The 17,024-nt window shown below is 44.0% G+C and overlaps 2 protein-coding genes across 2 annotated transcripts in view; one reads left to right on the forward strand and one right to left on the reverse strand.

The window, feature by feature from the left end:
• riok2 (RIO kinase 2 (yeast)) overlaps positions 1-17,024 on the forward strand; it is a 399,097-nt gene that overhangs the window by 206,001 nt on the left and 176,072 nt on the right. The gene's annotated exons all lie outside the window — the stretch shown is intronic.
• rgmb (repulsive guidance molecule BMP co-receptor b) lies at positions 1,261-16,595 on the reverse strand. Its single transcript, XM_048978800.1, has 3 exons — positions 16,086-16,595; positions 9,339-9,844; positions 1,261-4,607 (listed from the first exon to the last, which is right to left on the reverse strand). Exons 1-3 carry the CDS (start codon positions 16,195-16,197, stop codon positions 3,951-3,953), a joined length of 1,275 nt encoding a protein of 424 aa, XP_048834757.1. The 5' UTR covers positions 16,198-16,595; the 3' UTR covers positions 1,261-3,950.

Below are 17,024 nucleotides of genomic sequence, written 5' to 3' on the forward strand. Positions count from 1 at the left end.
ACATCCATTATATTTGTATTAAATCAAAAACAAAGTGATGTGCTGCCAGAATGGAGCAAACACTGGAAATAAAAAAAACACATTCAAGGCATTTAGAATAGCGAGGCTTTATTAAATTAAATATTCAGGAAGGGCAGCCGATTAAAAAGCTTTCTTCAGCCCCGAAGGCTGTGTGCAGATAACCGCTCATATTTTCTCTCCTGCCATTTTTCAAATTGTTCTTCCTGAAGTTGATTTTCATTTGATTTTTCTTGGAAATAAAGAACCGTAATGGAAGTCAACGGGGTCATCCAGCAAATCACGTGGCAATAGCAGGACTCTGCTACACAGTGTATAAGTACTGACGCCTGACTCAACGCCAGGCAGAAAGCGTCGGTTTTGATGTGGTGTACAAACTGACATCCACACGTGACTCAAAAGTCCATAGGAAGGGTTGGCTCGATATCACCCTGTAATACAGTCGAATTTATGATCTAAAACGATTGCATATCATACGATAGTGCTGTTTAAATAATGACCATTATTTATCATCGTATTTACTTTGTCATTAAAACACAAAAATCTGTCAGGTTGAAAACCGGTGTTCATAAACCGCGAAGAAATGATCTTTAACATACTGTGGAAGATCAAATAGCTACACTATTTCTTCCGTTGACAGTAACTAAACAGATAAAACGAGTTACATTTAGACTTTCAATTGACTTAGAAAAACCGTAGCTGCACTAATGTACACTTTAAACAATTAACGTCCAATGAACTGACTGTTACGGCCAAGATTAACGCCATTTTGTAGGCCTACTAGCGATTTATCATCGGTAGTACAACATAGAAATGTGATTTTAATATCAACACATGTCAGCGCTGTGACTCTTTGGTGCGAATTGCCCCCATGACTTGTTCTTACCAATCCGTTCAAACTTGCTGGTGACTAGCTAGTCTAAAAAGCAATAAATTAGATTTAAAATAAAATCACTGGCCCCAGCAGTTTCCAGAATTCAATTAGAACATAATTAGAAAGGAAGGAGGAAATGCGCTACGTCAGCGCCAGAAGACAGAGCTTTGGACAGATTTACTGTCAAATTAGCATAAACAGGCACTCCAACAATACTGACCTGACTCGGAAAAACTACAAACGCTGGAAATCCGCTATATACTACATATCGTTTGTAAAGATACTGGCATATTAAATTTGCACCCACACGTGAATACACGCACACAACCTTAATAACTGTAATGAGTAATAAAAAAAAAAAACACCGGAACCTTTTATCATTTATTTTGTTTTTAAATAAAACACTTGCACACATTTTTCACCGCAGCCAGTAAAGAGCAAAACACTGACGTAACAATTCTGGTCCACTAGGTGGCAGTACAATCACATCTGAACATTTGTTTTCCAACAGCAAGAATATGGAGCTTAATTTCCTCTAACAGGACACTACATTTATAAATAATTTAAGTATTTAAACATTGAGCAGTCATTCTTCACAAAACAGGTAACGTATATTTATACACGTTAAAAAAATCACTAAGTAAAATGCTGGACAAAAGAAACACAGGATGAAGGCTTACTTTTGCAGATAATTGCACTCAGAGGCCTTATTCTGACCATAGATATTGCTGCATCCTAGGATATCTATGGTTCTGCTAACCATTGCATGTGATGAACTCCCAGTGTTCCATCTATAATCTATAAAACATCACAGTATGGAAGCAGCACTTCAGCAATGGCAGTAGTTACAAGAAACTGGAATCAAAATCTACAGTAGCAAGTTTCAGGAGTTGAAGAGAAATGAGCATGGATAAGAGGAGGCGAAGAGGAGTGTGCTGCTGTTTTCTAAGACTGGGGCACCTGACACGCCGCTCGGAACAGCCTCACAAACAGAGGTGCTTTTTGCGCTTTCATGTAAGGACTGCACTGATGGATAAAATCGCCATAATGCAATTTCATAGAATTCCACCTTCTACCTACCCAAGGCAATATGGCTGTCAATGCCAGCATAAAACTGAAATTAAATTAAATTTCCATGGGATATACGCCAGCCGGGGCGGAACAACAAAGTGCACCTGACGTGACCCACCCCCCTTCCTGGGCACAAGTCAATTTCACCAGGCTGCTGTTGTTCCGTGGGTCACCTTCCTTCAAACAGATTTAACATCAGGAGTGTGCCAAATGACGCGAGCACCAGGGTAGAGCGGCGAGATGGGCCTGTCACTCCACCCGAATTAGCCTAGGAGAAAATGTCTGGGAGAAGGTCATCAGGGCTTTGTCAAAAATAACGTGCGCTCCGCACAAATTGTCTGTGCCTCCCACGGCGTGCGGTATGCTCAGCAGAGAGAGAGAGCGCTATACTGGATTAGTGTCCAGCACTCAGGATCCACCAAGCCATCTGAAAATATCTTAGGATATAAAATAAAACACAAAATGGCAATTTTGTGATCCTTTTATGTAAAATAGCAATATTCACCTGCATGGAAGGTGTGACAGTTCAGTAGAAGACCATCAAAATCATGACACCGCTTCAGACGAGCCTGGGGGGGGGGGGGGGAGCAGGAGCAGCAGCACCATCCATATCCACTCGCATTTGTGCATGAACATCCCTCAAGGGGTCCATGAGGAGTCTGTGGTGTGACCAACACCGAAAGGAAACGGTCCGAAGAGCAACGAGAACATGGTTTTTGAACTGGAAAAGCGGAGCGTCCAAACAGACTGAGCAGGGGGCATCTGAGAGGAAGCCTTTCAGTTGAATTATTCAGCACCTCACAAGACCAGCAGAGCCCAATAAGAGAACGAAATGGAAAAGGAACACCACACGAGTACAGCAGCTTCGATGGCTATTTGATCCCAAACCATTACTTGTTTTGTTCCCTTAAGTAAAACATGCTGAACTTCTGAGGGGAAAGAAAAGGAAAAATACCCAAAAATTTTAAAGGCTGATGCAGAACTGACATGTCAGTCCACACAAATATACAGAGGCTATATACCATGGAGTCTTACTGCTCTTTGCAACTGTTAAGGGACATGAAATGTTTTGAAGCCCCGAGGAATGAAGACCAACCAAAAAGCGGCTGTCATCAGACCCTTCAGCATTTACTGGCCACACTGGACTGCAGTGCAACACACATTCTAATAAGAAAAGGACTTGTTTGAAAAATTTTGGTGCAGCCATTATGACCGTACGGGTAGTTTTTTTGTCGATTTTTTTTCTTTTTTTTTAGGGATTTAGTGACGTCCTGCTTGCGTCCGCAACCGTGCTTGCTCGTTAAGGTTCAAACTCGCCTACAAAATTCCTTATATGTACAGTATAATTATAGCTCCTTTAACATTTAGGGGATACATCAAAAGAAGTTAAGATGCATATGGGTGCCGTAACCTGGAAAGACCCATCTGACTGCAATAACACAAGGATGCGTGAGGAAAGACGCAGAACATCGGGAAGCTAAATGCAGGAATTTGGGGGGAAAGAAAAAAACAGTCCTGTCCATATCGTAACCCTGCCCCAGAAGTACATCCACCAAAACGCCGGGTCACAACCAGTTCTGCCAAAGCCGGCATCTAGATAAAGGCCCGTTCGGATGCTGAAAATGAGGAACGACACTTCAGAGGAGCCCCTGGAGGAGGGCTCAGCTCTGATCCAAGGAATACTGATTCATTATTCACAAAAATAAAAAAATAAAGTGCTTCTGTTAAAACAATTTCCTCGTTCTTGAGGTATTACAGGGAAAAAAAATAATCACACAAAAAAACCCTACAGCCAGCATTCCTGCAAATAAAATGTACAAGAATATTTACAATCAGGAGTGTTTCGGTTTCCCAGATTGTTTCTCTTCATATACACAGTATATACATATATACCTCGTTAGTGTTTTTTTTGTCGTTTCTTCAATATATTATTACAATATATATATACACACACATTAACTCTTCTCAAAGTTCATACGGAAACGTCTTAGAAAAGCATGGTGATGAGAAAGCCGAGGATTAGAGGGAAGGGAGCGGAGAGGAGGTGGGAACAGGCTGCGTTTCCCCTGGGGAATATGTAGCATCGCTCTCCTTTGGGGTGCAGGGTCTCCACGTCCTTCAGCGCATTGTAGGCGGCCGAGGTGAAGTTGGCGTCCCCGGTGGTGAGGAGGTCAAACACACAGGAGTTAAAGTAAATGTCGCAGACTTCCAGCCCCTCGCGGCACTTGGCCGTGGCGGTCTCCAGGGTGAAGCCAGGGCTGGCGCCGGCCCGAGGCGGCTGCTGCAGGCCTAGCATGGGCAGCGGTAGGTGGCCGTCGCGGTCGATGCGCTCTGCGGTGGGGCAGCCGTTGACGCAGAGCTGCAGGTCCTGCGACTCGTCGTAGGCCATCGCCAGCTCCTCGGGGATACGCGTTGCCATTGTTAGGTAACGGCCCAGCTGACGCACGACCACCGTGACGCCGGTGTAGCCGGCGTGGATCTCCACATGCCGCCCCGGCACCTTCTCCACAATCCACAGGCTGCGGGTTTCTCCGTCACCGCCGCTCACCGTGCCGTCCATGAAGGCCGCAGGCAGGTCGTCGGTGACAGCCTGGTACACCTTCTGCTCGGTGCAGTCCTGGTACGGCTTGAAGATGATCGTGATCTGGGCAAAACGGGAAAATGCAAATGGAATGAACGTAGGAAATCCATCCATCTTCCGTAACTTAACCAGCACAGGGTTTCGGTGAGCTTGGAGTGACACCCCGCCAGGGATCGCGTTCCTCGCAGGGTGCACACTCATGCAGAGCACACCAAAAACAAAGTTAGGTATTTGTTTAGCTAATTGCATGTTTTTGGTCAGAAAGTGGGGTTTCAATCTAGAGTAAAGAACAAAATCTGTATGGACACAGACAGGACAGAAAGCAAACGCAGCTGGGGGTGAGAGGCTACAGTGCTACGAACTCACAGGTTTACAAGGTTTGCATCAAAGGTCACTAAAAAGCTAAACTTCATTTGAGTTATCCTTAACTGTGAATGACTCATGAAGCAAACAAATACTGCAGCTAGGGTGAACGGCGTCTTGTAAACACTCTGCTGGGGGGAAAGATCGCCGTACAGCAGTAAATCTTCATTTCATTCTCCCATGGAGGGACATCGATCGGCCGATATGGACTCAGGCACTCACACGCTCATTCCTGAACCGAACCAGATTTATCATTATTTATATTTATTTATTTCAAAGATGGATACTTGAGGACCAAAGAGCTTTTTAATCTGATTGTCAGAACTAATGCAGCAGGCGAATCACCAGCCACTGCAGTCGGTGGGTGGAACGGCATGACAGCACAGACCCCAAAGCGAAGCGGAACGGGAAACACCCACCAAAGTCGCTAACCAATTGGCCGCTAGCGGCAAGCTGCTGATTACACGTGGTGATGAGTAACGGCAGTAACTCCAGCCAGGTCACGGGGGAACGGTCTCAGTCTGGAAATTACAGCAATCATATCTCAACGGAGGAAAAGACGTTCACTTTCCTACAACAACCTTCGCCCACCGACGCCTGTCATGAACTCCATGGTGTCACTGACCTTTCAGCCTTTTGGGCTCAAAATGCAGGTGACCTGTGTTTGCCACCACAAAAGAAGAATAATAATTAAAAAAAAAAATACAAGAATATTTGTTTTCATCATGGCACCAGGTGGCCTGGTAGTTAACTTGTAAAATGAGGTTTTCTGCAGCAGTTGGAACCCTTGAGTAAAATACTTAACTTGAAATCATCCAATAAAATGCATACCTGTGCAGATGTATAGCACTGTGTCAATCAAGGAATATACATTTTTGTTCATTTCAAGTAAATCGTATTTCTGCAAAAGCCAAGCCCAGGACCTGCAGCCCATATCACTTGATGCTACACCCTTGCTTGGTCGGGTCAAAGCAGCGCAATTTTTGACAATGGCCTTTCTAGGAAAGGAAGAGGGACTTTCTCTTCCAACATCGAGCATGTAACAGGACCAGGTGGAAAGACCTCCGCAGCATTATACCCTCTTCTCACCTTATGAGATGTTCCACTTGCAAAAATGCTGAAAGTAGAAAAAAAAGAAAAACAGAAAAAAAACAGGCATCTCCGAAATGGCCCACATGCATCATTGTGTCAGGTGGTGTGTTTTTTTTATGAAGCATGGCCTTGTGTAACCGCAAAGTCAAGGGTCCCACTTTAATTTTTCTTTGGGTTGTTTTGATGGACTCATCAATTTACAGTAGTTCCGTGCTGGACCGTGTCAGCTGGATGGGGAGGCTTCCATAGCTCATTAACCAAATACACTGCGACACAGAGCAAGGAGTATAAACTACGTGTTTCAGCTGCGGAAAAAGCGCAGCGCTCTTGTCAAAGTGAATGCAATTAAAGGGTTTTTCTTCAGGCTGCCATAAAGCAGGATTACCATGTGAAATGTATGGATATACCTAGATTTGAGGGGGAGGCAGGTATACACATGTACATTTGTGCCAGACAAATTGAAAAATGAGTACACCTCAAGGGCAGCCTAATTCCTCATATCCTCCTGTTTCTAATAATATTCCTGCCAGGCACTAACCCGTCGAGCCCTAAAGGGGTAGCCGTACCAGGCAGATTTGTGAAGCCTTCCTTGATTAGGAGGGACGTGAAGAGGCACGTTTCCCCGGCCACCCCCGTTCGGCTTGCGTCACCTTCTTGAGTTTTCACTCAAAGCCCTTTAGCTTGGGGTTTAATCCTTTCGGTGCTCGGATGAACAACCCCAGAACACGAAGGTGAAACAGAGCCGGCTAATACCTCCAGAGCATCCGAGACGTTCGCCACACACCATTATTTTTTAAAGAAGGAGCAATTCTTTCTTTATCAAATGAAGAGCTACAATCCATATGCCAGAAATCGAGCATGGTATGGGATTCGGTCACCATAAATCCCCACAAAAAGGCAAAGCTTAGCATGTGGGACCCGACAAGGACAGAGCACTCAGTCTAGCAGGAAAAAAAATAATAAAGCACCCAAATAACTGCTCACTTACAGAACTTCAGTAGTGTGGCCAAACCAAAGAAAGAAGACTTTGGCGATTCCACAGTCTGATTCTACCCGAAGGGAAGCTGCCTCCAAGCAGGCGTGGATTTGGTGATGCGCGACAATCAAGTCGTCACCATTTAAGCCACAATTAAGTCCCAGCTTTCAGCTTTGTGGCGTAAACATGCAACAGTTTTCCTCATTCCCACAGATCCAAAAGCCAACTCTGCTGGCATCGTGTGTATAATTGCCCTCTTATGTACCTCAAACCTGCTGTCTGGTATCTGGAGGTGACATCTGAAATGGTGAAAAGACATAATGGGGCAGATGGTTGCCGGAATAGGAAGGGTCAAAGTAAGACGTCCCATGTCCCTCTGACCTCTGGAAGCACATCACAAACAAAGCTCTTAGGATTAGCTTTTCTCGGTGTTGTAAGATTAACCAGCACCCAACAAGGCACAACTCTCTCCTCCATTCTCCTCATTTTAGTACACAATCCTACAAAATACGCACTGTATCGCTCAGAGAAGCTGGCAAACGATAAACTTCAAAACAGGTGTTGGCACCGGAAGAAAGGTAGATGCGACTGAAAACTGCCGTTTCGCAGCTCTTCATTTCCAATAACAGGCTCCTTCTTTAATTCCTGGCATGGCTGCCTTTTCATGATGGATGAGGGCTTCAACGGAAAGCCAGGCTGAGGGGACTTAAATACGGAACATGGACGTTAAAAGAAAAAAAAAAAAAGTAATCGCCACCTGATAGAGGAAACATTAAGCAAATATTCAGCTTCCTGGTCATTTATCATTGGATTTGGAGAAGAAAAAAAGTATTGTAAACAAGTGCAAAAAAACGTCTTGGGGAAGGTATGCGTCCACAGTTTTTCACAACCTGTTTTTCAGATGAACAGAAGCTGACTATTGGTCTCACATACCTTTTTTGGGTTCTGTCCGCCTAAATCAAACAAACGAATGATATGGCTTAACTGAGGGCCTCAGGATGTAGCCAACATTTAGAAGCACAACATTCGAGGAGTTGTAATGTCATTAATATTAGACCCCAAACCATAATTTCCGTAACTTGTAACGTGATAAAATAATCTTCAGAGATCAAATGCTGTAGGTCAGCTCTCTCAGGGTCTTACAGGAGGTGGACTGCGATATACCTTTAAGAGACCTGAGAATGACACACCCCCCCATTTAAAGATGATTGATTTAACTCCCACCTCAACAATATTTTGATAGTTTACATTTTTTTACCCAGTTTTATAATCCAGGGATGTGTTCCATGAAGCAGGTTCTCTGTTAGCTGGGTTAACCTAAGTTAGAAGTTAGGATTGTCCAATATGAATACTGTTTATCTAAACTCTTACTGGAGGATCATGACTTCTAACTTAAGTAAACCCAGCTAACTGAGAAATCCTGCTTCGTGAAACACCCCCCATATGTATGTAATTGTCCCTATCAACTGTAGAACATTAACCAAGAAGTCCCTCAGAAATCAAAGGCACCCTATTAATGAAAGAAACCCCCCCACCCCAAGACTGACCTAGCTTACCTAAGTGGGATCCTGTAGTCCACTGTTGGCAGCATTCACATCTGACCACGTTTGATTAAACATCTACCACGTGTACCTGTACAAAACTAAAACCAATTTGCTAAACGAGCTTATAGTGTATGTGGGGAAAGCACCAATGGATTTGTTCCCATTCACCACGGCGACACTGGTCAGAGTGGCAGTCAGAGGAATAAGCTTACAGAGCTGTACAGGAGATCCTGGCAAACAGAGGAGGAGCCTGATGCTGCTGATATCTTACACTGAGGGCAGGCAACAATGGTAAAGAACATCGATAAACACAAAATATGCTGGAGTTTTTTTGAACCAAGCTATATTAGGCAGAGGTAAATAGCACACACTGATTACAGCGAATCACCGCACCTACACACAAGAAACCACCTAAGGGATGAGACCCGAGCGCAGCCCTGCAGCGGGGGACACCTCAGCAGCACACTAGCCGGTGTGTGTTTTTTCTGATGGCTGGAGTGCCAATCCTGCTAGCAACCCCCAAATTTTCCCTGCGAGTTGGAGGACCTGCTTGTAGGGCTGGATGAAGATTAACATCATAGCCAGGATGAAACAATTGCAGGTTAAGGGCCTTGCTCAAGGCCCCGGTGGAGTAGAATAACTCCTGCCATTCATGGGATTTGAACCAGCACCCTACCGATTGCTGGCACAGATCCCTAGCCTCAGAGCCACCACTCGATCCCAATAATATTAAACCCATGAAAATGGCAGAGAAATACTTTATAAGGTTATATTGTATATCATGGAAAAGGTGTACTCGTGTTGGTGGAGGTGACTGACCTTGTTGGTAGCTGTCGCACTCGATCCGGGGACTACGGGAACATTGGTGACTTGCACGGATAAGTAGTTGTTGTCAATAAGCGGCCAAGCACCCTCGACCTTGCAGGTCTGAAAGTGGTCCTTGAACGTCCTCAGGTGGGGGTCTCCGAACAGGCCGCAGAAGAGGTAGGTGGGCTGGGAGTGATTGCCCGCCTGCTGCCCATGGTGGCGGCTGCGGTAGTTGCAGGGCTCCACAGGGGCCTCGGGGTGAGTGGAGGAGGTGGGCCCGTCCCGCGAGCAGTTGCGTTGGCTCATGAGGTCGCTGATGCCCAGCATGGCCGAGTGGAAGACCAGGTTGCCGCGGCAGCTCTTGGAGGTGCGCTGGGTGCAGGCTGAATACGCCCGCAGCGCCTTGCAGAACTCTGTGTCGAAGCCATCCAGGTATGGGTTTAAGTGCGAGGTGAGGGACACAAAGTCAGTGGTGCACTTCTGGATGCGGCACTGAAGGGTGTGGACCTGGCTCTCTCCTGAAATGTGGGAGACAAGAGGAGACACCCGGCTTACTTTCGCAGTGCCATGATGGCTAACTGCCTTCATTAACCTTGCACGGACGCCACAACGGTCACATGACATTACAACTCTGCATGACCCTGGGTGCAACCGACTAGCTATGAACAAATGTTCATACATCACATTGCTAACAATGGTGGGCGGTTTGCTTTGGGGGAGGGTGAGGTCTGGGTACGAGCTTCTCCACATGCCAGTAAATGACAGTTTACATAATACAGCAGACCTTTCTTGGCGAGTGCAGAGACCGGAAGCGTGTTCTGGCTCATCGTTTTCCTGTCGATTAGTTCTTTGTTGGAGTCGAAATGACTGTCTGGCCTATTTGCTCTGTCTGGCCAGCCTGTTGTGTCCTGAGGGCAGCAATAAACTCCCCAGTGCATCCACCTGTCCTTGGGGGACGTGGATCTCTTTGTTAGCCCAACAGACAAATTTTATAGCGTTTTGAAGAACTAGTGAATCACAGCTTGTCCTTAAATTACTTTTGAAAAAGTTTCTCTTCATTACAACTACCTTTCCCGACAATGCTTTAATACTGTGTAAAAAGTCCATTACAGACTCACCACTGCTACTCCCAGTCTTGTTCCTGTCAATCTCATTGCCTCACTGGCCTAGATTCTCATCAGGGCACCACCAAGCCAAGACACATCTGTCAGCAGCTTAAAAGGGAGGTCGGGGAGCCAAAAGTTACTTGCAGTACTTGGACTTGCTCTGTCTTGACGCTGATAACGGCACCAGGCTTTCATATTTTCAAGGTGTTCTAAAGACGAATGAGAAATGGCCTCTAATCTCCATAAGAAGCTACACAAGTGCAATGAAGCTCCAACCGCAAGAGATGAGAATCTCAACAGCAATTCAGAGTTAAGTTCAACAAGGCCTTGAGATAACATCTAGAGACTCCAGGCTGTTAGGGTTCACAGGCTGTATTGAAAAGCAAGACTGGGTGCAAAGCAGTGAATAAATATGCATTCACAGGTGAGGCGGAAAGGACATACGCGTAGTATCAGACAAATGAAAATGAATTAGTGACAAATTAAAAACTAAAAGTGCTCTAATGAGGAGCAGTTTTAGATTTCCCTCCAGGTGTATCACCATTCTCTAGCTACCATCCTCCAGAGCAGATGTAACAAAACGATATACACTTTAGGCTTGGCTGAAGGGCATCGCTGGGAAATTTCCTGTAGCGAGAATACATTGTTAAGAAGGATTGTATTGTTTACTTGCTTCTGTGAAGTCTGACTTTAAGCACAAACTGTAGAAACATGAAATGCCAGAGGCCAAGATTTTATACCAACAAAACAATACAAAACTTAAGACAATCGTAACGGCAAAGCAACGCAAGCCCTTCAAAAAAACATTCAGCTTGCATAAGATCCTGACTGCAAACGCGGTTATAGTGAAATAGTTATCTAAGCCACTAAGTGTTTATTAAACCTATGACAAAAACGTTAGGTATAGCGCAGCTATAAAGAGTACAGTGTGTGGCTGAGTTATGACACAGCTTCTGTGACCGGAAGGTTGTTGGTTCAAATTCCAGGGTCAACAGCCCAATTTCATCATTGGACACCCGAGTGAGACCTGTAACTCTTAAATGCCGCAGGGACTGTACAACCCTGCTGTATCGTAAAATGTATGTAGCTTTACATAAAAGCATTTGCTGAATAAAAAGCGGAAAAAGAGGTAACATATTGTTTGAAAGTTTTACAAGCTAAAAATGGATGCTAGAATGTAATCGCCTTATTTTAAAATACATGCCAGGTACGTGAAAAGATATATTACTCTACCGCTACCAAAAAAAAAACAAACATTAAAAAGGTCGCCACAATGAATGGTCAGTCTCAGCTAGAGGTAGATTCCCTTCAGAGAAGACAGCCCAGCATAACTGTTTCACGCAGAAGTAGTCGATCTGATACTGGCCCAGTCCAAACCATTAAGAGCCTATTCACTGAACTGCACATGTGAAAAGACAGCCAATTCCCATATACAAATAGGCTGACAGTAACTCACACAAGGTGGCATTCAGTTCGGCTAATTCGGTTATCACCGCCATGATTCACTACCAGGCAGCGACAAACTGCTATGCCTTCTGGGGAGGGACAAAAAAAATAAACAACTATAAATCATTCCTTTATCTTATTGGGCAATGCTGTCAATCAAAGTAAAGCCCTAGCTGATAATACCTATGTATAAAAACAGAGCTTCTCGCATGATAAAAGGTTGCACTTCCCACAAAGCCCCACCTACCCATAGCGTGTGATCTACTCACAGGGAATGAGCTCGCGCTCCTATCACAAGCAACATCTGAAACCTGTGGGAGACATTCAAATGTACAACCAGGCAGAAACCAAAGCAGAGCCAGGCTGCAGAAGATCCTCCTCACTCTGGCAGTCATCTCACGACGGAAGACTCATATTTTCAAAATCCACTAGATTTAATTATTCTGAATGAATTTTATGACTGAGGCAAGTGTTGCCACGTGTACAAAGCACCCCAAATGCTACGTCATCATAGAAATCAGGGTTTTTCTACAATATTGTTCATGGCCATATATCCTTTCCAAATCCTCAGGTCACTAGGGAGGCTCAAATCTGGATTCCAGCCTGGCTGGAAAAGAAACCACACTGGAGTCTAACTTAGGCTGAGGAATTGTGTTCTGCTTTAGGAGCAGCACTAGTCAGAAACAGAAACACAGCGATACGAGAATGACATCGGTTCCTCAGTGACAAAGACCGCCGTAGAACCGTCAGAGCGCTTCAGGAGGGCGTTCGAGCTCTTTAGGCAGGATTTTTCTTTCTTACAGAGGACCCCACCAGATGCTCTTACCAGGTGGGGGCAGTGTGTCACCATTTCTAGGATGGAAAGGCGCTACATGGCGGATGGCACAATCACAGCTGGACTTAGAATTTGTCGGTGTGATGCTAAATTGCTGTGTGGCCATGAATTGCAAACATTTCAATCCTAAATAAGAAAAAAAAAAACTGATGTTGGCCCTTAAATCTATAAGGCACTTGAACCTACTGAAAAAAAAATGGATAAACACAAATAAAAGCTTCCAATAGTCAGGGCGCTTAAGGAATATTTACATTGTTAATGGATGCTTGAATGATATTCCTCAATAGCACAACCTATAACTGAACAGAGGGAGTTGAAGACAACAGGTGAAATTCTTGTTTAAAGCTAAAAATCCCTAGAGCCTCAGCCGGTATTCTGTCACATCTTTCTGCCACAATGCATTCAAGTCACTACTAAGAGCGTTTTTTAAACACATACAGTCAGAGGAAAGACAGAAACAGTCATTGTTTCTCCGATGCCAGGAACTGGCAGCAAGCAAAAGCGGAGACGGAAAACATGGTCGCAGTCTTCACAGTCGTGCCAAATCAGTTCATTTGGAATCCAAAAACGATTGACGGGTGATAATTATGACCTCATACAATTAAAGTGCAAGGCACTAAAATTAAGCCCAGCTTTCTCTCCCTGAATTTATAGCAAGCCACTCTGACAACAGATGTCATGCTTTATGACACAGTCAGACTGAAATACGGCAGAGGGCACGGCCAAGGGAAGACACGCATGTTCACCGCCGGTAAGCATATAATTATTCTCACCAAAAGAGACTAACAGTCAGCATGGCAAACATTAAGGACAACTTTTATTTCAGTCTTTAATTTTTACACTACAACATAGGACTCCCATCACAGGGAGCAGGACAGGAAAAGATGTAATGAACAAAGCATCCTTAACTTAATTAGGTAGCTGCCCCCCCCCAGACAGATAGACCCCTGTCTTAACTCTAGGGGAACTCTGACAGCTCAATGGGGTGATATTCAGCCAGAGAAAAAGAATTTGATGGCCTCCCACCTTTCCAAAATGAAGTTTTAAAATACAACCATAAAGGCAGTTGCAAGTAAACAATTCACAACTGGTATCTGAATGAAATCGCTGGGTGAAAGCTGCCTTTAAACATTAACTCCAAACCTGAAGGCAAGTGCAGGAAGGTTCCTTTTTCAGTGATATTCCCTCTGGCAGGAGACCCGATTAAAGCATGTACCGGTTCTCCACTCGAAGGCAATCCACACACACAATCAAACTGCAAGCAAATCTTTTTATTTTCCCGAAACACTAGGCTTCTCTCTCTCTGAGGTGCAAAACTATTTTACTATCCATCTCACAGCTGTTACATAGTCAGATAGAGAGTGTAACACAAAACGTTTATTTCAAATTAATGCAAATTTCAATTCAGTTCTCTTTTCCTCTTCATTACAATCAAACACCGACCACTTCTCAGGTGGTTTGTCACCCACGACTGCAAGGTAATAGGCAACTCGTGAATTTTCACTGTAAAACAGCCTAACTGGCTTATAAAATTATGTAGTTGCCCTTGTTTTACAAGTTACATTTTGTAAATATGCAAGCATGTTCAACTGAAAATAAAATTGTACAAAGGGTGCTGGACCACAGTTTGTGATAAAACTGATTTAAGGAGAAAAATGCAGATATCAAGATCTTTTGTGTAACATTTATCCTCACTTGAAGTCAAAAATACATTAAAAATTATTTAACTTTTATTTAACTATTGCTACACAAACATGCATTTATAAAATTACACTAGCCAAATTTCCTGGCCACACAATGACACAAAGGTGTCTATATAGTTGAAGGCAACAGTATATTCAGTCCTGTATAAAGCAGAATGATTTTAATACATAGTAAAAGGCTTTTGTTGCCATTTCCCAATTTTTGCTTAAACCAAAAGCTTTAAAAAAATTAAATGATCGAACCTAATACAACTCAATCAGGCGCTATCGGGGACTTCGTCATTCACCACCAAAATTTAAACTTTTTGTTCGACGTTTTCCCCACCTTTATTATAGGGAGTAAAAAGTATGAACCAATCAGCGGAGAATTAATTAATTGACTGTGCACGTGCGGTCGTTCCATAAACACAGGTAATAATTGCGCCTTTATTACAGGGTAATGACGGCAGCCGAAGGCGCTGGTCCGGACAGCCAGAGAGCGGCGGGATGTCGGGCAGCCGCCCGAAACGCGCCCTGCATCGCCACCCGACAGTCGCTTCGCTTTTCGCTGATTTTTGTACTTAAGTCAGGAGCTGTGACGTGAACACTAAAATTCTTCACATTTTATTAAACTAAGACCCACTCCGACCAACATAAAACGTACGCTACGCCTAAATTAATTAAAATTAAGGGATGGGGACCTGGTCAGTATGATGGCATGAAACGGCACAAAAGGGTCAAACTATCAAACATCCGAGTGATGTGACAACTGCAATCAGGCGCATTGTCAGCAGCATGTTCCTACTCAGTCATACCAAGATGCAAAGCATTTTTCTCTACTTCCACACTAGGAAAATCAATACGCGGATTTAATCCGCACGCAAGGTTTTTTTAAATAGATAAAGCCGTCGAAAAAGTAACGTTTCGATCTATAATGTATAAATGCTGACATTTGACACTACAAACACAATTCAGAGCATCTGATACCAGATAATGATCGCGTTAAGTACAGTTAAATGTCACCGCGGCTGTTCAGAAACGCCCAAGAATCACACAAAGTATGCATATTTTACACGATTTTTCATTTTTAAAAATAATCAAAAACACCGATTCATAGCCAAAAGCACAACTCACATCAAATTGAGTAATAACTCAAAAAGTAAAGCGAATGTTTAATCGTTTTACGGAAGCTTACTAGTGAGGGTAAATCGCATCTTTAGGAGATGATTACCTATACAGCAATTAGTCAAAGGAAAGAAAAACATCCGCGAATCAGTAACATTTTCACTTTTTAAAAATAATCTAAGTAACTGATTCTGCTGTTAGATTACTTTGAGTCCAACAAGGCAATGAATTAATTTTAACAGGACTGGTACGTGTTATTCATTTGTATTTAGGACCCATAAGCGTGGACAGTCCTAGGAAACACAATCCGAACTATGTAAACAGCTCCGGGTAACTGCGAAATAAATCGACCAGCAAAATAAAAAACTTGGATATTTTGGGGAAACCTCTTATCGTAATAGACACATTGCGATTTAACACGAGTTATTTCTGCTTTAATGTAAAAATCCAATATTAATTTGGAGGCTCCCGGTTAAAGTTTTAAGACTCCGGAATTCGTTTGGCTATGTATCACAAAGAACCAAATTACATAAAAGCACACATTTTAAAAAATCGTAAAAGTTACCTAAATGGAGCCTCGACGAAAAAGTAATTAGCAACAGGAGAGACAGAAGTGGATGCTGGTAAATGAGGCGATCAGCCCCGGGGTAGTAAAATCCTGCTTCCCCCATACCCATCCATCCAGGTCGCGGGAGTTAGGGGGTCAAATACTCCACGGGAGAAGCAGAGGTGGACTTGCGGCAATGCCGGAAAATCGGGCCTCTGCTCTCCTTTGCTCCGGGCTGCCGACGAGCTGCACACGCAATGGCATTAAAAACGAACGAGAGTCTTCGGACGGAGCAAAGAAGTCGACGAAAGTGCTGGTTAAAAGTCCCACGAACTTAAGTCCCCCGCCTGCGTAAAAACAGCAGATGATTTTGCAATCGCCGTACGGCTTGGTGCTGACAGTATCCCGTCCCGGCTCGCCTCGGAACTGCCCCGATCAATCTCAGCGCTGCACTCCCGCCGCACGCCTGCAGAATATCTCCCTCCTGCAGCACACAAGGCACGTCTACCTCATCCGCTCCCCCAGTAATCAATCGCAAATCAACCTAACATTTGGTCGGGCAGGACTCCCGCCCCTAGTGCTCAGAAGCACCGCCCAGACATCAGCAAAGTCCCGGGAACTGCAGCTTGTTCCCCTGCGTAAAAAACGCGTGCTACGTATAAGGTACTTCGATTAAGTATCCCAAACCACCTAATACACATACTGGATACCTTGTTTTCACACCTTCAGAGTCGAAGAATTCAGCGACTACTTTGGGTGTAAAATTAGTTTATTTTTTGTGCTTTACATGAACGAGGCAAGTAATTCATTATAACTACATTAACTCATTCGAAGACATTGCGCTCCATTGTCGAGCATATTTCATAGGCGAATGTCACCATAATAACAGAAAATGCTGACTTAGGGTCATAGTTAAGATTGATATGTTGGTCGGATACCCTGATCCTGGATCGGCGC

This window comes from Brienomyrus brachyistius, chromosome 2 (genome assembly GCF_023856365.1).
Source record: "Brienomyrus brachyistius isolate T26 chromosome 2, BBRACH_0.4, whole genome shotgun sequence".
Lineage (NCBI taxonomy): Eukaryota > Metazoa > Chordata > Actinopteri > Osteoglossiformes > Mormyridae > Brienomyrus > Brienomyrus brachyistius.

Coding starts and splice junctions, on each gene's coding strand:
- rgmb (XM_048978800.1), bottom strand. CDS start 16,197: ATGGGTATGGGGGAAGCAGGATTTTACTACCCCGGGGCTGATCGCCTC. Junction 9,845..16,085: donor TTCGTCGAGGCTCCATTTAG/GTAACTTTTACG, acceptor CCCACATTTCAG/GAGAGAGCCAGGTCCACACC. Junction 4,608..9,338: donor GTGCGACAGCTACCAACAAG/GTCAGTCACCTC, acceptor CGTTTTGCCCAG/ATCACGATCATCTTCAAGCC.